Raw genomic sequence first — 24,883 nt, forward strand, 5'->3', positions numbered from 1 at the left:
GCTTTGTGATCTCTGTGGTCCTGATGCCAAAAGTGAGTTCCAACAGCATCCACAGCAAGTGGATGTAAACAGCACAAGTAAAAAGTGTGACTCGGGGTAGTTTGTGAATATTGAAACCAGAAATAAGAAGAAAAATGTAGCAGGAGGAGGAGAAGGAAGAGGAAGGAGGAGGAGGAGGAGGAGGAGGAGGAGGAGGAGGAGGAGGAGGAGGAGGAGGAGGAGGAGGAGGAGGAAGAAGAAGACCAGGAGGTGGTGAAGGAGAAGGAAAAGAGGAAAAAGAAGAGGAAAAGGAAGAGGAAGAAGGGGAAGAAGAAAAAGAAGGAGGAGGAGGAGGAGGAGGAGGAGGAGGAGGAGGAGGAGGAAGGCGGGAGAGGAAAAGGAGCAGAGGAGGAGCAGCAAAGTTTCTGTGCCATGCGGCAAAGACAGTATCTTGTCCTTCCATTAATTAAGTCTACAGATCAAGGCACTTATCTTTGCCCTGTCCTATCTACAACTAGTATTCTGTTTGGGTTTGCAGATAAGATGGGATATGTCAAAATTGTCTTTGGGAGTCAGTTTATAGTGTATTGATCTTCCTTGCATTTACCCTGCCTGCAGACTTCTCCTTCTAAAATACATGTTTTCTTTTTCTCTGTCTCTTTGTATAAACTAGTGCAGGCAAGATGAATTGTCTTGTGACCACGTGAAAAGATAAGAAAAAGACAGTTCCCACCTACAGACTTTTCAACAAGCTTTTTCTCACTGTCTTTCAAATGATTGATCCCTGAGTGACAGTGGAACAGAGCTTTACAGATTACAACTAGCCTCTTGACTGCAGGCAAACACTACAACCAGCTTGTGTTTACGTACTACAACTACATGGCAGACTCCAAGATCAAGTACTGAAACCAAATGTGTGCCTTTGGTAGTATCAAAACTACAAAGCACCACCAACAGGTGTGAGGGAAGAGGAATCACAAAATGAATATTTGAAAGACTAACCAAGGAAAAGAAAAAGAAAAAAGAAAAAAAGAAAAACAGTACAAGTCAAGGAATTTATCACACTTCCTTTCTAGAAAGACAAAAAAATTAAAAGGAATTCTTATTTGTTTGTACTTTTGTTATTGGGCCACACCTGGTAATACTCCTGGCTTTACACTCAGGAATTACTCCAGGCCATGCTCCAGGTACCATATGGTTTGCTGGGGATCAAATGTGGTTCAGCCGCATGCAAGCTAATCACCCTATGTCCTATACTATCACTCTGACCCCAAACTAAGAGGAATCATTGAAGTAATTTCAGTGTGTATTCTTTTCTATTTGTTGACAACATTACATCTGATATAGTCATAAGTTTGGAAATAAAAGATCTCCTCTCCAGAGAGAAAAGTAAACTAAAATTTAACTAAAATTCATATACTATAAATATATAAATAGCATAAAATTTAATATCTTGATTAACTTTACACAACAAAATGAAAAGATGACTGAAAACAAGTTGTAACCTTAAATTTCTGATCTGATACATGAAAGCAGCATATGCAAATTTCTAATGACTGCCAACACTGAATTTTACAAAGTTGATTGTTTAAAGAGGGCTTTGGATGTCAGATACCCAAAACAAATTTTAGAAATGACACTAATTAAGAGTCAGGTTTATGTTTTTTTGTCAATAAGTACTATAATGAAAAACAATAATATGTATCTCATCTATAATTAGTAACTGTTAAATGTTTGGAGCTGCCATAAAGCATTTATTCTTTTTTGTTTAAGAAATTAAAGATACATTAAAAAGTCTCAATGTTATTACAATTTTAGATGGAATTAATTATTTTGAATTATAACATCTCTGAAGTTGTTGTAAACATTATCAATATTTTCATGTTTTTTAATACTGAAGTTTTAACTTCAAATTTTATTTTTAATGGCATGGATTTAAAGGTTGCAGATGAAGGGGGAACAATCACACACCCAAAATACTCATAATTCCTAATAAGAATGTCATTTTTTATTCTCCCATTATTAGTAACTCTATAATGTCAATCAGGCCTAAATCAAACTATAAAAAAGTAAAATAAAAATTTAATGAAGAGATATGTTTCTCCTGAGATCCTACATTTGAATAACAAAAGTGCACAGACATATGGTAAGTTATATACCCTGACACAGTACACCTATACCAAATTGAGTCACTTTTTTTCCTTACCAAAAATGGTATCATTATTCAAACATGGGTCAAGTGATACCTATTTCTAGCTATATAGTCTATCATCAGATATACTGACTCTCACCATACTTTATTAATTCTATTTAGTTTTTTCACCCCTTTTTCTGTGTCTGACTAAAGGCAGACATGTTTATGATGTATAATTTTATAATCTTCTTAAGAAAGTTTGCTTTCTAAGTTTCTATATCCAATCATCTACTGCTATTAAAGCATTACAAATTTATAAATGCACATTTATATACTCATAATTTTGAGAAAAGTGACTGTTAGTCCTCAAGAAATGTATGATTTCTTTTTTAACCATTTCAGTAGTTAGCACTTGATCTTTGTATAACTGAAACCCAAGCACAAAATTTGTAAGCCTATAACTGTACCTCATGGTTTTTCACTAATAAAAAAAGAAAAAAAAAGGTATTAAAAATATTATCTGAAGAAACAAAGAGAGTTAAATCAATAAGGTCCTATATACAATTGATCTGTCTCCCCACTCTTAATTTTTGATAATACCTTTCCTTGACTCTCATCTCTCTTATCTTTTATACATATTAACAATTAGTCATAGCTTATTTTTATCATTCCTAAGTCATAAATTCTTGGTCTCATCCCTCTCTTCCTATTTTCACAGTGCATTCCCAAACCCAGACCCTCTTTGAGTTTACTTGCAGTGCCATTAGCGGCTATTGGTTTCCTCTTCTATTGCACAGCCCGCAAATATTCAATCCATGGGGCATGAAAATGCAAAATCAATCTTTCTAAAGCACCACTCTCCTCCTGACACTTCTCTGAGCGGGGTATTGAGAAGCTTCCTCTTCTTGACAATATCAAGTTTAGGCTTTTCAGTTAGGCTTTCAAGATCCTGAATTATCTAACCTCACCGAGTATATATGGAGAGGCAATTATATTGTAAGAGACTATAGAACAGTGTTTCAAAAAAGGTCTTGTGGATGTTGAATTACAGATGCAGGAGCTAGAGAGTGCCAGAGGTAATGCACTTGCCTTTCACACACATGATTCGGATTTGATCCTGGAACCCCAAGCCCCTCCAGGATTGCTCCCTCAGTGAAGAGCCAGGACTAAGCCCTGAGCACCTCTGGGTGGAGCCCCAAAGCAAACAAAACCAAAAGCAAATCCAATGTTATTGTTAATGTTAGCATAATAGTTGAGTAATTTTCTAAAATACTTCTCAACACAATCATGTCAATATTTATCCATCACTAAATGAATAAACAGAAAAATTCTGTGGAAGCATTTTTTGTTTGTTTTGGGGTCACACCTGGCATTGTTCAGGGGTTACTCCTGGCTCAAAACTCAGGAATTACTCCCATATGATATTCAGAGAAATACCTGGGATGCCGGGAATTGAATGTCGGTAAACTGCATGGAAGGCGAGGGTCCTACCTACTGTACTATCTCTCAAGTCCCCATATGTACATTTATGTTTTAATAATCTTCCCTTCAAAACCTTACTAGCACCACGATAGTGTGGTTAATATGCATCATTAGAATCTGTAAATTACACTCTACCTTGATACTTTTTGTCAACTACAACCATCTATACATGTATGTGCATGTATATGATGTATATGTTTATAAGTTTTGATAGATAACAATATAAAACACTTGTCAGTTCTCAGGGCTTTCTCCTGTCTCTGCATTCAGGGATCACTCCTGGCAGGGCTCAGGGAGCCATACTGGGTGCTAGGAATCACACCTGATGGGTCATGAGGAAGCCAAGAACTCTACCTGCTGTACAATCTCTTTGGTCCCCGAAGAAACTATTTTAAAATATTTAAGATAGATTCATACTTTCATTCAAAAAGTTGGGATTTTCATTACTCAACAAGTTGGGAAAATGAGAATTAGTCTTAATTATTAAACACATACTAAAGGTAAAGGTAAAGGCCCTCCCGTTGTTCATCGATTTGCTCGAGCGGGCCCAGTAACATCTCCATTGGAGATTTTGTTGTTACTGTGTTTGGCATATCGAATACATCGTGGGGAGCTTGCCAGGCTCTGCCGTGCGGGCGAGATACTCGCGGTAGCTCACCGGGCTCTCCGAGAGGGGCGGAGGAATCGAACTCGGGTCGGCCATGTTGGCTGCGTGCAAGGCAAATGCCCTACCACTGTGCTATATACTAAGTACTTAATATATACTTAATAACACATACTAAGTACTTAATATATGTCAGATAAAACATCACGTTTTAAAGCACCAATTCATTAGTTCAAGTAATAACCTGCATCATTACAGATTAAATGATTAAAAATGATTTGCTTATAGAGATATATTTAGATCTTCAAACTAGTGCACCGTACTTACCAGCTAAAGCAAGGGTATATTCTTGAAATCTTGTTCCGATACGGTTAGTGGCTGTGCAATTATATCGTCCAAAGTCACTGTCTGATGTAGGTGCAATCTAAAATAATAATAATAATAATAATAATAATAGTTCTACATTTCTACAATGACATCAGAGAAGTTTATTAAAATAAACTCTAGTCTGTCTCTCATCTTCCTACATTGTTACTTATGAATTATTGTCATAATTTTATATCTATATCAAATGACCATTAGTAAATATTGTTTCTTTTAAGAAATTATCTCGTGGTAGACCTGGTTTCAATCACTGCACCACAGATATGATCCCTGAGCACAGGGTTAGGAGTAAGCCCTAAGCACCATCAGTTGTGGCCTCCCAAAAACAAATTTACAGAAGAAATAAAAGATGTTATCTATGTACCTATGTTATCTCTAGGCCTGGGAGAATTAAAGATTTCTAATAATGTATAAAGAAATAAATACATAGTTTTGTTTTATCTATTGAGCAAAATTATTTAACAGATTTTTTTCCTCTTTTTGTCTTGTGCCACAGCCCATATTCAGGGCTTATTCCTGGCTCTGTGCTCAAGAATTACTTGTGTTTGTGTTCAGGAGAATAGAATCAGTTCCAAGAACTGAACTTGGATCAGCATTTACACACACAAACAAATAAATAACAATTTTCGAAGTGTCCTATCACTCTGCCCCAAATCAATAGATATTATGCATGCAACGTTCATACAACAGTACACAGTTTCAAAAACATAAACACAGCAATCTCTAAGAATATGAATAGGAAACATTGTTAACTCTACTATGTGTTTGACTAAGTACAGTTAGATTTAGAGTTCAAGACAGATTTGTAGTATGTCAAATTACTCTTCTTCCTATGATTTTATTGAACATAAAATATTAATGAAGGATGAGAACTCATTCTAAAAATAATCTTTCCAGGAAAGTATTTTTCAAGAAAATACAGCCCATGTGTAGCAATCCCTGTAGCGAGGCACATTATCTTGATATCTAATAACTGTATCTTGCTTCAATTTCTGTTCAATTCCTATCATTTTCTTTCCCTTAAGGTGGAAAATAGCTGACCCTCAGTCCTTACACATTTGAAATCCATAATTAAGTTAACCTTCCGGGATTATATTGCTGAACATTGGGACCAACCCTGTAATTCTAATGTACTAAAATTCTACAGTACCGATTCGGAAGAGATTTTATGATAGTAATAGATATAATTTTCAGTGCTAGTAACTATTATTAAGAGAGAATATGCTTACAACTAGAGTTGCTGCTAATTTCAACTCTATCCCAAAAGGGGGAAAATGATTTTGTGGTAATGGGAGGCTATTAACTAAAAGTGCAATTTTGAGGTCCATTGGAGATGGTAATTCTGAAAAAGTACAAGAGAACTGTGTCATTCATTCTCTAGTCAGATGTCCATCTGAGTAGAATAGATCCTGGGTTTAAAGAATAGCACATTTAGCTGCCCCTATAGAACTACTCCTAAGTGATTAAAATATCAATTACCTACGGCTTTACTAAACCAAGCTAGTTTCAATCTGAAATAATGTTTCTAGTGAGAAAGTAATTTAAAAAGCAGTGCTTTTCTTTTTTTTACAGGCAGGTGAGAAAGTTTTTCCATAGGGGAGAAAAATAATATTGAATCAATACACTCAAAGGGGCTGGAGCGATAGCACAGCGGGTAGAGTGTTCGCCTTACAAGCGGCCAACATGGCCGACCCGAGTTCGATTCCTCCGCCCCTCTCGGAGAGCCCGGCAAGCTACCGAGAGTATTGGATATGCCAGACACAGTAACAACAAAGTCTCCAATGGAGACGTTACTGGGCCCGCTCGAGCAAATCGACGATCAACGGGAGGGCCTTTACCTTTTACCTTACAACTCAAAGACAGAAAGTACATAAAAAATAAATGTGATTATTAATACAGCTCCTCATCACCAATAAGCAATTCAAACCCGCCATTTTAAAGGAATTCTGAAGACTCATAATCAGATTTTGTTTTGGGTCCATCTGACTTGAGATTTTGACTAGCAAAAGATCAAAATGTTTATAGCACACCTGGGAAAAGCATTAAGGATCCAGAGATACATAATTTGCATGATTAAGGGCTTGGTTATAGGCCTGTACATTGGTCAGAGTGGGCAATGCCTACCACTGTTCTAGTTGGCTTAGTCCCTTCTGTCCTTCAAAGACTCTTCAGCCCTTTGAGCCAAGAATGGAAAACCAACCCCCTCTCAAAATATATGTAAAAAATGAAAAACAAAGCACTCTTTTATCTTCTTGCACATTAACAACTGCAGAATAGATCAAATTATAGCACATATTTAAAAGAACTAAACAGAATTGGATATAACCCAGTCAAATGATATGGCCTTTAGGTTATTTGTTAGGCGGTAGCACAGTAAAAAGCACAAATAGTTACCAAAACTAAATACAACTGAATAATAGACTATGATAAATATAAAGTATTATGCAGGCTAAGTACATTTTTTACAAGCAGGAGGTCTAGATTAATTCCCCAGTGTTACATAACTACCGAGGCATCACCCGGAATGGCCCACAAGCACAGAACAGGGAGTAATAGCCAAGCAGTGTTGCATGCAACTCCAAAACTAAACTAATTACTAATGGCATCTGGTTAATAAACATCAAAATGTGCAGATTATTGTTGACATTTATCCAAGAAATTCTGAAAATATCTACATATGATGCCATTTTTTTGTATTTTAATTCAAATCTATTTTCAATGTTGAGTTTTGATAGAATAAAGCAACATGCCTATTTCGAAACATCAATATAAAAACAGAGGGCTTGATATTTTTTGTTCTGTTTGTTTTTATTTTGTTTCTTTGGGCCTCCCCTGGCAGTGTTCATGGTGTACTCCTGGCTCTGCATTCAGGGGTCACTCCTGGTGAGCTCACAGAACCAGAGGGAGTATTAGGGATTGAACCCAGGTCTGTCGCATGCAAGACACAAACCCTTCCTACTATGTTATTGCTCAGAGTCCAAGACTCTGATGCTAATAAAGATATTTTCTAAACTTTTCCCTAAAGTTTTAAAAAGTCTATCTCCTTTACCAATGTACTTAATTATGAAACAATAGTTAAACTATCAGCATCATCAATGATGCTTATTTATATATAGAAAGATTTTATTAATTTAATTTATATAAATTGAATGATTATCTGAAGAAAAGATCTCTATTTCATATTGTTTTGCAGATGCTCCCAACTTCATCTCAAACCAAACAACTTATTATTTTTTAAAAATAATGATGTTATATGAGACTTGAGGATAGCACAGCGGTAGAGCATTTGCCTTGTGCACAGCCAGCCTGGCCGAGCCGGGTTCGATTCCTCCACCCCTCTCGGAGAGCCCGGCAAGCTACCGAGAGTATCTCGCCTGCGCCGTAAAGCCTGACAAGCTACCCATGACGTATTCAATATGCCAAACACAGTAACAAGAAATCTCAAATGGAGATGTTACTGGGTCCACTCGAGCAAACTGATGAACAACGGGAGAACAGTGTTTGTTTGCTGTTATTTAACATTAAAAATAATTTTAATATCATTTATTATTTCATAGTAAATGGTATTTAAGTACTGAGGGCCAGCTATTTTTCACCTCAAGGGAAAATATTGTTGAAAATTAATATTAATGTAATAATTAATATTTAATATAATATTTAAATTTTAAAATAATATTCAGCATGAGGCATTGCCCACTTTGGGCAGTGTTCAGAGTTTATGGGGCAGTAGGTATTGAGCTTGAGTCCTTACACAGGTAAAGAACACTAATATAAATGGTTCAGAGTAGAATAATATTCTACTGAGCTTATTAGAAAAGTCCTGCTCTGCTTTTTAACCAAATGTTGAATTTTTTTCTCTTATTACCACAGAAATCTCGAATATTATCAGTATGTGCATTTGTTGGCCTCATTAAAGTTTTTATTTAATTTATTTTCTACATTTTAAAAGTCTTATATTTGGAGGTTGGGAATGTGGTTTAATGTAAAGTGCATGCCTTGCATACAATGTGACCTGGGTTCAATCCCTGGAAATAAAAAAACAAAAAAAATCCCCCAGTAAAATCAAACTCAAGGTGTGAGTATATAAGCATATATATATATAAAGCATATATATATATAGTATGTGTGTGTGTAAAATTATATATGTATATAATTTTTAAAAAGGGAAAATGTTACCATTCAGTTCAAGAAACAAATTATTAACAAACTCTGAATTCAGTTTTTATACCTTATAGTAACTCTTAAGAATTAGTCATGTATTACTAATAATAAAGTTTCATATTGACTTTATGAAATGATAAATGAAGCTTGATTGTTGCTATAGTCCTACATACAGTTTAAAAATTGACATATGCACATAATGTGCAATTAAAAAAATGACTGTGTTCAAGCTGAATTTAAAGGAACTTGGAAATGTATAATTTAAATTATTTAAAATTCAAATACAAGATGATTATTCCAAAAATTATTAAATGTGATTTGATAATAAGACCAGAATGAATCCAAGTTTTATGGTGCTTGCCTCTGACGTGATGAACTGTAGTTCAATTTCCAGCATTACATATGGTCACTTGATCATTGCTTGAAACAATATCTGAGAATATCCATGTGTTCACCATGGCCCCACAACCCCCACAAAATTGATAATAGTGTATAATCCTGAAAAACTATCATGTAATGCAGAATCAGTAATGCTTATTATTATAGCATTATTTTCTTTTGAATTTAATGGAAAGTGCATGCTTAAGGTAAATGCCTTAGCTAATAGAACAATTGGTTACATGTAAAGTACACAAAAACTGTTTAATCTTGGGATAGGAAGGGATGTTATTTATGCTGGAAGTTGAATAGCAAGAGGGCTTCAAAGTTGCGTATCGAGGTTAAAATGAAAATGATACATTGAAAATGCAAATATTTTCTATTTAATATCTTATTACTATGAAGCTAGCAGATAGCGTTAATCCAACCCAGTCCAATCAAAAGAAAGTCATAACCACAGAATCAATACCTAGTATCAACGATTTAATTGAACATTTGTCCCTTCAATAACTGACACATTATTTTTTCTCCTATTATTGTTCAGAGTAATTGATTTTAATCCCACAAATAGATTTTGCCATACTTGAAGAAAAGCAGAAAATGGATTTTGCAATATTTGAAAATTTCATGTAAGTAAAATGATATGTATCATAAAGAACTATGATCTGAAGTTAAAATTGTTTTTATAAGAAATTCAAACTAAATAGACACTAGGAAGTAGTTGAGAAATTGATAGATAAAACTATAATAGTACGTACAGACATGATTATTTACAATTTGCAGAAATAGATGCAAAAATATAAAAATATATACACAACATAATATATACACAAAACATACATTACTTGTAGCAGTATGCATGGTATACATTTGAAACATGATATGCTTATATCTCAAGATATATACACATGCATAGTTGTATTTATATCAAGATTAGCAAGCCACTGGAATAGTAATATGATTTTTTGATAAAGACTTACCTCTAATATCATCTTTCTTCCTATACTGTATGTTTTAATATTAGTGGTGTTTTTAGCTGGAAGTATTAATTTCTCTTTTCTCCAGTGGACTAATGCATTTGGATTAGATTTCACATCACAGCTTATATTAATTGGATTTCCTTCCCAAGAATAATAAGTTGTTTGGTTTGATATGAACTTGGGAGCATCTGCAAAGCAATATAAAATAGAGATCTTTTCTTTAGATAATCATTCAATTTATATAAGTAATAGTCATTTTCACTTGCTCATAAGAAGCAACAAAATTCCAATTTTTAGATATCAGAATGACATGACATCAGAATACATAGAAAAGTATATCATTTATGCCTTTATTAACAATTTCAACTGTACATATATAGTAACATACAACTGTTCTCCAATTGTTAATAGTAATAGCTAAGATTAAGCACTGTAGCACTGTCCTCCCATTGTTCATTGATTTGCTCAAGTGGGCCCAGTAACGTCTCTATTGTGAGACTCATTGTTACTGTGTTTGGCATATTGAATATGTCACAGGGAGCTTGCCAGGCTTTGCCTTGCGGGCAAGATACTCTTGGTAGCTTGCTGGGCTCTCCGAGAGGGGCGGAGGAATTGAACTGGGGTTGGCAAGGTCTGCCGCATGCAAGGCAAACACCCTACCTGCTGTGCTATCACTCCAGCCCGGCTAAGATAAAAGACACCTAATATATTACTGAAACAAGCTAATAAAAACATAAACAAGGTTTTCACAAATGTGATCCTACGGGATGCGAGAAAATATTTTTACATTACATCTGACAAAGCAAGATATATTAACTTCGCAAATTCCTCAGCAACAGCAGCAACAGAAAAACAGAAAACGGCTTGAAACCAGAGGAAGAGAGATAAACAGAAATAGGCACTAGAGAGCTGTCATGGCAAACAAATGACCAACAGCAGACAGGAAAGTACACTCATTATGAATGATCAGGAAACATAAAAATATGCACAGCTATTTTATGTGAACATATTTATACAATTCATACTAAAAATATCAACAGGCAAAGTCCAACAAAAGATGAGTGCAAAGAGTAGTATATTTACATGGTGGACGTTTACATAAGGAAGAGTCATGCTAATGAAATATATTTGGAAATAAAGGAAGAATAGTGAATAATTTTACTAATATATGATTCTTGAAGCAATAGAATAAGGGAGAAACAATGTCCCTTGAAACTACCCCTTAGACTCTGTCCACAGATTTGAGGTTAGTCAATAGGAGTGAGGGAGTGGGCTAAGGGAGTGGGTAACCATTCCTTCTTTGAGGAATATTTTTGTTTGCTTTTAGGAAACACCTGCAGTTCTCAGGGATTAGCCTTGCATCTACATGAAGAATCACTTCTGGTGGGGCTTAAGATACCACATGTGGCCCCAGGGGTTGATCCCATGTTGACCCATGAGTAAGGAAAGAGCTATATCATGGTACTTATGTTTTCAGACCCCTAACCTCATTGAATTTTTATATATTGAATGCCAAGATATTAAAACAGATGGGGGGATGGAGAGATAGCACAGCGGGTAGGGTGTTTGCCTTGCATGTGGCTGACCCGGGTTCGATTCCCAGCATCCCATATGGTCCCCTGAGCACCACCAGGAGTAACTCCTGAGGGCATCGCCAGGTGTGACCCAAAAAGCAAAAATAAATAAATGAATAAATAAATAAATAATTAAATAAATAAAATAAAACAAATGGGGGAGGTGGTAGATTGGTACTTTTACAGTGGACTGATAATGGACATACAACCCCTAAAACCAAAAATATTTACACTTGCTGTTACCCAATTCAAGCCTGCTCTTTGCTACAATATGACTGGGCTTTGAAGGGAGAATGGTAAATGAAATTCATCAAATGGAGAAAGACACATGTCACAGGACTCAGGAAGAAAATAAACAAAACAGAGGAACACATGAAAGATTAAAATTATTTAAATTGTAAAAAAATCAAAAACAAAAAAAACTGTAGGCTACTATAACGGTATGGTGGTGGGTCAGATGAATAGCTAGGAAGGATCACTGAACGGTAGTCGATGGCACTGCATCTATGGTGGTGGCGTGTTGCATTTTTTGTACTTGTTGAGATTTGAAATTCTGTGCTTGGAATTTAGCAATGGTGTAAATCAGTGTCACATGAATTAAATTTGAGACTATTGTTAAAAAATTAAGGTTTAATATTTTGATTCAAAATTATAAGGTAGTCCAAGTCAGAATTAATCATACTCACTTTTTAAAACTTATTTACTGAATCACTGTGAGTTAGACCCTTACAAAGTGGTTCATGATTGGATTTCAGTCATAGAGTATTCGAACACCCATCTCTCCACCAGTGTACATTTCCCAGTACAATAATCCTCAGGTTCCTACCCATCACCTCCTACGCCCCTCCCCTGGTTTCGTCCCATCTCTCCACCACCACCCTGCCTGTATGGAGTTATGGAGAAACTTTTATTCTCTCTCTCTCTCTCTCTCTCTCTCTCTCTCTCTCTCTCTCTCTCTCTCTCTCTCTCTCCCCCTTTAGGGCATTGTGGTTTGCAATATCGATATTAAAAGGTTATCAAGAAAATCCCTTTACCTACTTTTAACCCTCAGATCTTGTCCAGCATGATCATTCCCAGCCATTATGGCATACTGGTCTCTTCTCTGTAGAGAACCTATTTTACATAACCCCATAATCCTAAATGAAGTCATAGCTAAAGCACCATTTATTAGGAACCTTAGTGTGCTCAGTCCTGCAAATGCGCATCAGCAACTGATCTTCTCTTGACCTGCAATGATGCTACCTTCTTTACCTGCCCTCAAAACAGATTCTCACTTTCTGTAACACCTTTTTCACTTCAGTTATGGGTCAGGGTCTTACAGCTTCTATAATAACTGATCTATATTTTGATCCCACAACAACTCAGCAGAGTTTATAGACATTGGGAGTATTATTTTGATTATTTCCCTAACAAATGATAGGCGTATTAGGAACTTACAGCTAGAGTGGTCAAAAGTCTATGCTTATTTAGATTATTTACATTGTAAAAGAAACTTGATAAATTCTTATTTATAAAATTGACCAAAGAGGCTGGAGGTATATTACAGTGGTAGGTCATTTGCTTGCATGTGGCTGACCCAGATTTGATTCTCAGCATCATCCCATACGGTCCTCTGAGCACTATCAAGGATGACTCACGAGCAGAGATAGGAAACAGCCCTGAGCAACTCCAGGTGAAGTATAAAATCAAAAGAATAAAAAAATGACTGAAAATTAAATGAAACAACAAGTTGGTGTTCAATCCAACAATTAAATTGTGCAAACAATGTTTTCAAGGAGAAAAAAATACAAGTATAGGAAGGTTATAAATGGAAAATATTTTATTATTGTATAATATAAATGTAATATAATATCTGGTATTTTAATATCTTAATTATCTTAATAACTACATAGAATTATACAGCTATATTTTTTGCCAATAGACACAGCCCAATATGAAAATAATGCATTCTAATGGTATTCTTAAAGGCAGTCTCAATCTGCTTTTCCTGGAATACAGCATCAGTATGTATGTACATGATATTATTATAATTTATCCATAAATTTAGGGGAAATTTGGTTTTTCTATAAAAGCAAGCAATTGCCACTAATTGCTTGCCTCATGATCTCAGTGGGAATTTAATTTGAAATTACTAATGTTTAATGCAAACCCAGTGCAGGCAACATCCACTGTGCTGCAAATTATATCGAAAATGTATCTGTGTTGTGAGGCAAGAAAATATTGATAACTCATTTTCAATAAAATGGCAACTAAATTTATTTACATTGTACAATTTATAAACATCAGAACAGTACCAAGGCAGCAATAGTTATCAGCCCAAGGTTGGTATAACTTATGAAATCTTATCATGGAAATTGGGCTACTGTGTGACTTGAGATTTGATAGAGACTGGCATGCCATGGAGAGGCTAAAGACCATAACCATATTTCATGCGGATTAACTGTTTTAAATGTGTAGCACTGTAGCATTGTCTTCCCGTTGTTCATTGATTTGCTCAAATGGGCACCAAAACTTCTCAATTGTGAGACTTGTGTTACTGTTTTTGGCATATCGAATACACCACGGGGAGCTTGCCAGGCTCTATCATGCAGGCGGGATACTCTCGGTAGCTTTTTGGGCTCTCGGAGAGGGACAGAGGAATCGAACCCAGGTCGGCATGTGCAAGGCAAACGCTTTACCCGCTGTGCATGTGTTTTTCAGAAAATTGAGTCTATTCATAAAACTGGGGTTTTCAGTCCAGAGAGATAGGACAGTGGGCAGGTTGCTTGTCTGGCATGTAGCAGGCCTGGGTTTAATCCCCAGCACCTCATGTTGTCCCTCAGCCCTGCCCAGGAATGATTGATCCCTGAGCTCAGAGCCAATAGTAAGCTCTGAAGCCCTATCTGAAACCCCTCTAATATTAAGAAAAAAAAAATTTAGGACATTCAGATCATGAAAGGTTTCAACTGAGCATGGAAACAGACTTTGGCAGACAAAGAGAAAAAGAGAGAGAAATGAGACAAGCAAAACTGTAGAAGTAATGAAACTGAATATAATATATATCTGTATAGCATACATTTTATACTATCATCTATTTAAATAATACAACTGCTATTTATATAATTTATGTCTTTAATGTGTGATAAACACAAAATCAAACTGTTTTCCTTTAGCTATGATCACAGTGAAAGGGTCTCTAAAGACAAATTGTTTAGATTTAATTCCTTGGCAGCTGACTGGGCAGAAGGCCGAGCAAGGACACGTCAAACATTCCCATATCCATGAGGCTAACTGGATCTTTGATTTACATCATAAGAAAAAGCAAAGTACACCATGGCCTCAATATGTCACATTCTGATGCTTGAAGGGTCAGGGAAATCATATCCCAAGGCCAATCCTGTTGATAAGAGAGAATAAAGTTTTTTTTTTTTTGGTGTGTGTGTGTGTGTGTGTGTGTGTGTGTGTGTGTGTGGTGTGTCTGCAGGAGAGAGGTTTACACAACAGTGTATAGGGTTTACTCCTGGATCTGTGCTCAGAGATCACTACTGACTGGTGAAATCTGGGTCAGCACTGTGAAGGTGAGACACACAGCTATTTTGCACTCATCACCCCAAAGGTTCTTAAAAGTTTAAGAATCTTTAGTTAGGACCAGAGTGATAGTACAGCCGATAGGGTGTTTGCCTTTCATGGTGACCCGGATTTGCTCCCCGGCATCCATATCGTTCCTCCCAGTACCACCAGGAGTGATTCCTGAGTGCATAGCCAGGAGTAACCCTTGAGCATCACTGGGTGTGACAAAAAAAAGCAAGAAAAAAAATCGCCGGTTATGATACAGAATTACCCCCTATTTTTAACAAATTCCTTACATTGTAGTTTTAATTTTTTAAATTATTTCATATTTAAGTCTCATCACTGAGTCTTATTGCTCAAAGTAGGCATTCATTGCTTCATGCCTGTACAAGCTTCTCTGAATTACTTGCCTAATATATGCATCTTACCTACGCTTGCCATTTTCTCAAAGGCTTTGCAGTTGTACCTCTTTTAATTAACACTTTATTTGTGGTTATTAACTCTGCCTTAAATAAAGTCTTATTTCTTGCTGAGCATTTGCCTGGTTCCCTGATTTCTACTTGCTCATATGCAAGCAGAAGCTGACAAAAAAAAGGCAAAAGAGATTCTGGGAACTTAAAGGTAAAACTCATTGACCTGAATTTCTACTGGTTCATGAATAATAGAACTGGATAACTCAGTATTACTATCCATTTCGTGAGTTGAATTGAAAACCACAATCAACACACTAAATTAACTAAACACCTGCAAAATAATACCGAAAATATGCATTAACTGTAAAGCTGTTTTTGTTACTGCCGCCAATTTGTTTTGTATCAGTGCTTCGGTTACAGCACTTCATTCAACTTAGTTATATTACAACATTGATGAGAGAAGGGAAGAATCCTGGCATGGTCATTGCCTGCATAGAATTTCTACAGTCACCCCAAACCCTGATGTGTTTTTCAGTTCCCCCACATCCTGAAGATCTGTGCATGAGATTCACATATATATTGCACCACAAGGCCAGAAAATATGGGTATTAAAATACTCGCCTTGCTTGTTTACAACTTAGATTTGATTCCCTGTGAACCACACCATCCCCTAATGCAGGATAGCTTCCAAGCATTGCAGAATATAGCCTCGAACACCCCACGATGTAAATGAATGAATAAATAAGTTGCACCACTATGATCTGGGGTGGATGTGTGAATGAATCAGCCTGGAGCGAGAGCACTGCGGTAGGGCGTTTGCCTTGCATGCAGCCAACATGGCCAACCCGAGTTCGATTCCTCCGTCCCTCTTGGAGAGCCCGGCAAGCTACTGAGAGTATCTCGCCCGCACGGCAGAGCCTGGCAAGCTATCCGTGAGGTATTCGATATGCCAAACATAGTAACAACAAAGTCTCCAATGGAGACGTTACTGGGCCCGCTCGAGTAAATCAATGAACAATGGGAGGGCAGTGACAGTGATACAGTGTGAATGAATGCAACCTGGAGTGGTTATTCTATCCAAGACAGTTTCTTGCCCATGTCCTGGGCAGTCATGGAAGGCTCTCGCCACACAGATCCCTGAATTAACTACACTGGAAGATGAATGGGTGAAAGAACACATGAATGAGTGAATAAATGAATGAATGAATAAATAAATGAATGAGTAGTTCTTATTAGTTTACTGGCTTACCAGAATCTACTTAAAGTAACAATTTTATTCTACTTCAAATGTTCTAGAAAAATTTGTTCATACTTCTTAAATCTAAATTTTTATTGTGACTTATATGACCAAAGACAATTGGTGCCCTTATCTCTCCATTTGGGATAGCATTTTCTCCACTAAAAGACTCATAATTCCAACCTTTTTCTACTTTCAGCCCTACGCAGTGTCCCATTGCTTTTTTACAAAGTTCATCTTATTCAAATTCGAATTCCATTTTCATAATTAAAAGATAAGTTTTGTGACAACAAAGGCTATAATTTCCCCCCAAATTCTGAACAACACCTGAATTTATGTTTGGCACTCACTATATATGCACTGAATAACAAGCAAATTATTGAATATAGAATATATGGATAAAAACTGTGTATTCTAGAGATTGTCATTACTTTTAACAGAAGAGAAAAAGGTTTGTTCAAGGGATTATAAATCACAGAGTTTTGAATTCCAATTCAATAGTATGACCTTGCTCCCTATTTCTTGAATTCAGGCCCTTATATTAGGGAAGTATTAACTTAACATGTTTCTTTTACATTTAAAACAGCTTGACATTTTGTCATTGAATTTTCTCATTTAATTTATGCTGAGAGAAACTAGCAAGGGAATATAAACTAATATATCCTTTGGCACTTTTAGAGGATAATTCAATTAATGATTTCATAGATCCAGTTTTACTGTATGTTCACTCATATGCAGAATCAGATATGGCAATTAACTGGATTCAGTCCATGTGCCATGGGAGTTCTAATGGCTACACGGAATACTAAATTGGATGTGTGCTCATTGCCAATTAATCACTGCATGAAATGTGCATATTCTGTATTAAATTTGAAAACACAAGTTATGCACAAATATCAGAACATTTCATGACTCAGGATTCCTGAGACATTTATATTAAGATGTGCCAACATGTAACTTGTTAGTAACCATTGGGTTTACTCTAAGTTGATTGTTACTAATGGTGTATTGCTCATCATAAGTGTTATTATGAGGAAGGCAATTAATTTTTTTTCTACTACTATGCTTCTTTTTAGTCTTATTCTCGGTCATCCTCAAATAAATTACACAAATAACTTAACTGTTCCACCTATGACTTTTTTCAGCTTTTTTATAATCAAATTTTCTATAAACAGCTACAGCAAAGTCCATCTTATTATCATGCACAATTTCACAGATAAATTTAGGAAATGAAGCAAAATGAATCTCTTTCAAGTAAATTTCTAAGTTATCAAAAGAGGAATGGTTGGTACAGATGAAGCAGCGTCAAAATTGTCTTATGAATAACAATCATCATATAACAATTTCCTCAGATCTAACAGCACCACCTCCTACAGCTTATGTGATTTTTGCTTCCTAGTGTTCTGCAAATGTGTCCCCTATTTTAGCATGAACATAGGAAAGAGAAATATATCAAGTTAGGAATAATGTTTATATCTAATAATTCAACTTGATATCAGGGCACTAATTTCATATATGATAAAATAGTTCCACACAATTGATTAAATTTTAAACCTTCCTAGGCCAATTTAAAAAGAATAGAAAATGAACTAAAGACATTTACATAAATATTGAAGTCCATGGTTACATATTCTCGAATGTTGATTTTCTTAAGCATAATGGAATACAGTTTCATTATGCATATAATATCCAGATATAATATACAATACACATATAATTTATACTCACCTAAAATGCAATAGAAAAGATAAAATATAAAGCCATTTACTCTTAAGAATAACAGCAATAATAATAGCAATAAAAAAATTATATTGAGAAGACTAGACTACAGGTAGTTTAAATATCTTCTACCAGAAAGATCAAAGGATGCTATGTAATGGAAAAAAAATCGATGTTAATTAATATTTAGATTAAATTTTCCTTTATTTATTCAATCTAAATTAAAAGACTTACATATAAGGATTATGTAAGACTTTTTTATTTGTCTTTTGGGTTAAATATGGAATAAATTATTACATAGTATCACAGTATCACTGTCATTCAGTTTTTCATAGATTTACTCGAGTGGGCACCAGTAACATCTCCATTCATTCCAGCCCTGAGTTTCTCCTTACTCGTCTTTCCCAACACTGCAATATTGGAGGCTCTTTCAAGGTTAGGGGAATGAGACCCATTGTTGTTACTGTTTTTGGCATATATCAAATACACCACGGTGAGCTTGCCAGGCTCTGACGTGTGAGCGGGATATTCTTGGTAATTGCTGGGCTCTCCAAGAGTAAAGGAGAATGTTTATAAGAGAATACATGTAAGTATGTTAAAACCAAACACATGTGTGCTTTAGGTACATCAGTTATTACATCTTAATAACTTTTAAACAACCACAATACTGTTTTGTTGAACTTATATAACAAATTATTACTTATTTTGACCTACATTTTTATTTAATATGCACTTGATTAAACTGCTTAATATGCATGTGGTAAACTATCATTGAATTTTAATTACTTCTACATAATAAAGCTAATAATTTGAGACAGATGGAAAAGAACATTCAACATATAACTAGAAATAAAGTATATAAAGTATATTTTCAGATCACTAACTTATAATAACAATGATGACAAAAAGAGTAATTCTTATAGCAAATAATGTATCTCCACTGTCAGAAAGCATACTACCTGAGCTGAATGAGCTGAAATTGTGCATCTATTTTTGGCTTGCATAAAGAATATACTGCATAGCATATTTCATGCATAAAATAAACTATGATTTAATTAATATATACTGAATAAATCAAAAGTACCTAGTACTCAGTATTATGCAAATAATGTGCAGCGTTATAACTATTTAATGGATTAAAATCATAAAACTTATAAGTATATAAATGACAATTTTGAAGCATATTCCAATTGTATTTATATCATTAATTTACTTTGCTCTTTGAGCCACATGTTATAATCCTAATTCTTTGTTCATGGATAACTCCTGGTGAGGTTTGGGGTATACCATACTCTAGATGAAAAAAAAATATGTATATAATATCTAACTAGGCTGAATCAATAGCACAGCGGTAGGGCGGTTGCCTTGTGCGCAGCTGGCCTTACCAAGCCGGGTTTGATTCCTTTGCCCCTCTCGGAGAGCCTGGCAAGCTACTGAAGAGTATCTCATCCGCACGGCAAAGTCTGGCAAGCTACCCTTGACGTATTCAATATGCCAAACACAGTAACAAGAAATCTCACGATGGAGACATTGCAGGGCCCACTCAAGCAAATCCATGAACAACGGGAGGACAGTGACAGTGACAGTGAATATCTAACTATCTAGCAAAAGTTTTGCAAAGAATGTGTTTATTAAATAAGAAAAATGGAATGTTCAGCAAAGTCAGGGGGTTGTTCCAAGCATAGACCATGAATCTGGCAGAGGTATGTGCTAAACCAATTGGCAATTCAGTTCTATGGTTCATGTGGTGATGCTTGGGAGGATATATGATGCTGGGAACCATATCCTTCCCAAGAACACTTAAGGAATGCACCCTTCCAGTTTTATCTTCCCATACTAAATTTTAATGAATAATAAATGTGCATGTATTCAAATTAAATATGGCCTAAAATTTTTACTAAAGGTAAAGGTAAAGACCCTCCCGTTTGATCATCGATTTGCTCGAGCGGTCCCAGTAATGTCTTCATTGGAGACTTTGTTGTTACTTTGTCTGGCATATCGAATACTCTCGGTAGCTTGCCAGGCTCTCCGAAAGGGGCGGAGGATTCGAACTCGGGTCGGCCATGTTGGCTGCGTGCAAGGCAAACGCCCTACCGCTGTGCTAGTTTGTTTTATTGAATAAATATTGAAAAGTCCTTTATTAAACAGTTTAAGTCATCAATCATAGAAGGAAATGTTACTCAGGGCATTCTTTTTAGTCTTAATTATTCATGATAACAGACGAGTCCGTTTCTATCTTTTCACAAACCAAAAAAACCTTAAATCTTGATAATCTAAATGACTGGACAAATGTCAAGTAGTAGATACAGAAAATTTATTAAAATTTCAGTTTAGATGTTAATACTATGAGATTAAATATTATATTAACAAATGCAAATATTAGAAAAATTGCTATATAGTTTGAGCCATCACAAACATCTGTCTTATATCATTAAGTCTTGTAATATAAGTTCATAAGTCATAAATTAATGAGATGTAAGTGACTTAAGCTATTTAATTCTTACAGTTGGGAGACAAGTTGTTGAAATGGTATTTAAAAAACTGCCCATCATAACTGTTGGTGCTAAGGTTGATGGTAGTAGATCCAACAAGGAACCACATCCTAGAAAGAAAGACTATGGAGGTGTATTGGTAAGAATAATTTCTCTTTTCTTTTTTTTTTTTTGTTCCTAGGAAAATGTAGTTCAAAATGCTATAGTCTTACTTATCAATGTGATGGTATATTATGATGAAACATTTGTTACGTGATTAGTTTTATAAATAATCAGAAGGGTGGAATTTTCATGAGGGAAGTAATGTCTTAAAGAAATATTACTTCTCCCAAGATGGTGCCATGCAGTTCCATTGGTAGATGCAAACAAAGTGATTTTGCATGCTGAGTGAAATCATCCAGGACAAGGACAGATACAAAATTATCTTTTTCATATTTGGGATATAAGTAACATAGTATGGTATAGGAATACCAAACCAAACACAATAAACCTGAGTACTAGTTTACAGAACTGGAGGCATACCTGGGGTGGGTGGGAGTGAAAAGAGAGAAATTAGGAGGTAGCTCTGAGACAAAGGTGGAAGGAAGTGATACTCTGGTGGCAAGGAATGATGTTAGAGAATTGTACAATAAGGTTTACTCATTAAATGTATACTGCAAATACTGTTTTACGATACAAATGTGTTTCTTTTCAAATAAAATTATAGAGGGAGGAAGGAAGGAAGAAAGGGAGCAAGGAAAGAAAGAAAGAGGAAGGAAGGAAGGAAGGAAGGAAGGAAGGAAGGAAGGAAGGAAGGAAGGAAGGAAGGAAGGAAGGAAGAAGAAAAAATGTTTAAATTCATTTCAGCACTATTCACAGTGATAAAATCCGAAAACAATTGCCAAAGTTTCATGATTTTGAATTCATTAAATATTATATTACTGCACATTATTTGCATAATAGTGAGTACTAGATACATTTTATTTATTGGTTATATATTAATTAATCATATTTATTTTATGTCTGAAATACGCTATGCAGTATATTCTTTGTGGGAGCCAAAAACAGATGCACAGTTTCAGCTCATCCAGCTTAGGAAGTATGCTTTCTGACAGTGGAAATCCATTATTTTCTATAAGAATTACTGCTTTGTTATCATTGTTATTATAAGTTGGTGATAAGAATATATATTTTTGCATTTTATTTCTAGTTAATTTTTGAATGTTCTTTTCCATCTGTCTCAAATTATTAGCTCTATTATGTAAAATTAATTAAAATTTTATGAAGAAATCATGGTAAGACACACAACAGAATACTACTTGGCCACAGTAAGATATAAAATCATGCAATTTGCTGATTTATGAATGAACCTGCAGAGTAGGATGCTGAGTCATGTTAGAAGGAGAGTGACAGATACAGAACTATCTTTCATATGCAGACTATAAAGAAACACAGTGAGGAAATAACAAATAGCAAAATGATAGAGAATTTAAAGACTAATCTACAGAAATTGGGGACTGGGGCATTTTTTCGACTGAGACAATGGTGAAAGGTTGTGGCCACTACTGGTGGAAGGAGTGACACTAGAATACTTTATGCATTAAGCCCCATCATTAACAGTATTGCAAATCACAGTGCCTAAATAAAAAGTGCTATTAGGGTCCTGAGTGATAATAAAACAGGTAAGGTGCTTCCCTTGCATGCGGCTACCTCAGATTCATTCCAGCCATCCCATATAGTCCCATGAGCATCTCCAGGTGTAACTCCTGAGTTCAGAACCAGGGATAACCCCTGAGCATTGTTGGATGTGACCCATCACCCCTCACCCCTCTAAAAAAAAAGTGTTAAAATAAATAAGTTCAAAAATTTTTAAATAAAAAAAAAAGATTGCACTTGAAAAAAATGTTCCTACAAAAGGGTAACTGTTTCCTTTTTTTGATAAATTTACAGGTCATTTTCCAATATTATCACACCGTTTCACTGATCATATTTCAGGGTGGGAAAGATCTAATTTCTCACACTGTATCAGTGCTTATGGTTCTGGGTATGAAGTAGTATGTCACTGTGCTTTTGATTCTCGCTTCCTCATAGATTAATGATACAATGATGCTGAGCATTTTATAATGTGCTTGCTGACTATTTGGATTGGATTTCTCTTTAGAATAATTTTAATGTGTTTTTTTTTTAACTTAATAAAAGTCTGGATGAGGGCACTTCTCTTGTACATGTACTATCTCTAGCATGCATTTGGTCCTCAAAGTATAGCCCCTGAAAACCAGCAACCAGCTGTGTCTCAAAAAAATTTTTAAAAAAGTGAAAATATAATTAAAGAAAGGACCATCACCAAGATCTGACTGCATGCTGACTTTAGACATCAAGTCTCTAGAATCGTGAAAAATAAAGCTGGTTTTCAAAGTGTCTGCTCTAACGTACTCTACTATAGCAGTTTAATCTAAGAGATTTGTTGTGCTCCTAAACATTGGGATCTGGGAAGAAGTCTTCATTTAAAAGGAAAAGGATAATCTGTGTACAATTTAAGGTAGGGTTAAATATTATTAGGCAAAATAGTAAAAAAAAAAATGGGGTGTGGATCATGCCCAGCTGTACTCAGAGTTTATTCCTGACTCTGCTCAGGGATCACTCCCGTCAGAGCTCAGGAATCCATATGTGATTCTAGAAATTAAACATAGTTCCAGGCACTAAAATTTACCAGTTTCCAAAGTGGTATATATTCCATAATTATGTAACATGAATGCTCAAATTTCTTTATTGTATATTAATTCAGTGTTAATTTTTATGCATTCAGGGAGTGTTTATCTCCTAGAATTCCTTAACAACTTTTCATCTTTTCACTCTTAAAATCTTTGACATGAACATTAACAAGGCCTTAGATGAATTAAATATTATATCTCAGAGACAGGAAAAAAAGTGTTACAAAACTACAGTAATTGATAGCATTGGATGCTCATAAGGGATATGATATTTCAAATTCAACCACAGTGTCAAATAAACTGAGTCAAAAGTACTGCGAGGAGAAATATTTTTGGTTTTGATTTAAGACTATTTTTTATTATTTCTTTTTGGTTTTAGGATCAATCCCAATGGTGCTCAGAAGCTCTACCTGACTTTGTGCTCATTCTGTGCCCCTGGCAGTAATCTAGAAACCAAGTGTAGTGTCAAGGATGAGAGCCAGGGAGAGCAACATGCAAGACCAGTGTTTTAGACTGAACTACTTCGAGGGCTACTTTTAATATTCTACGATCCTCTTCTTTTTGATATAGCAAAGTTGGCTCTATTTTTCCTCTCACAGGCTGTTCTTTAGATTATTATATGTGACGTAAAATCTAACCATTTTCTGTCACGAACCTCAATTTATTACTGCAAAGTGAACTATCTTCTTTAAAGTCTGAATTGCTTGCACCTGAGTGAGTAGTACAGCATGGAGGCTACTTGACTTACATGTATCCAAGCCAGGTTCAATTCCTTGGCACACATAAGGTTCTCCACGCAATGCCAGAACTGATCTCTGAGTGCAGACTGAGGGGTAATCCCTGACCAGTACAAGGAGTGGCCCCAAAACACAAACAAAATTAAGTTGGAAATGCTTAAATGTATAACAATAAGTGCAAAAGAAACATAAGAAAATATTTTAATCACAGATGTCCACTCTGAGTAAGGAATTTTCTAATGTCCAAATGTTTTCTATGAAGACACATAAGTATCCTTTAACCTGTTCACAACATTTTGATGTCATCCTATTCCTGAAGTTGGTAACGCTACCAGAATTATTTTCTTGAGAGTATATGAATTTTAAGGCA

The 24,883-nt window shown here is 35.4% G+C and overlaps 1 protein-coding gene across 2 annotated transcripts in view; it reads right to left on the minus strand.

The window, feature by feature from the left end:
• The window catches only part of NCAM2 (neural cell adhesion molecule 2), a 442,733-nt gene that overhangs the window by 90,693 nt on the left and 327,157 nt on the right, over positions 1–24,883 (minus strand). For both annotated transcript variants that reach the window (XM_056109214.1, XM_056109215.1), the window contains exons 10-11: positions 10,103–10,290; positions 4,527–4,623 (exon numbers count right to left, since the gene is read on the minus strand). In XM_056109214.1, the coding sequence (XP_055965189.1) occupies positions 4,527–4,623; positions 10,103–10,290 (285 nt within the window). The remainder of the gene's footprint in view (positions 1–4,526; positions 4,624–10,102; positions 10,291–24,883) is intronic.

This window comes from Sorex fumeus, unplaced genomic scaffold (assembly GCF_029834395.1).
Source record: "Sorex fumeus unplaced genomic scaffold, SorFum_2.1 ptg000265l, whole genome shotgun sequence".
NCBI classification, from domain to species: Eukaryota; Metazoa; Chordata; class Mammalia; order Eulipotyphla; family Soricidae; genus Sorex; species Sorex fumeus.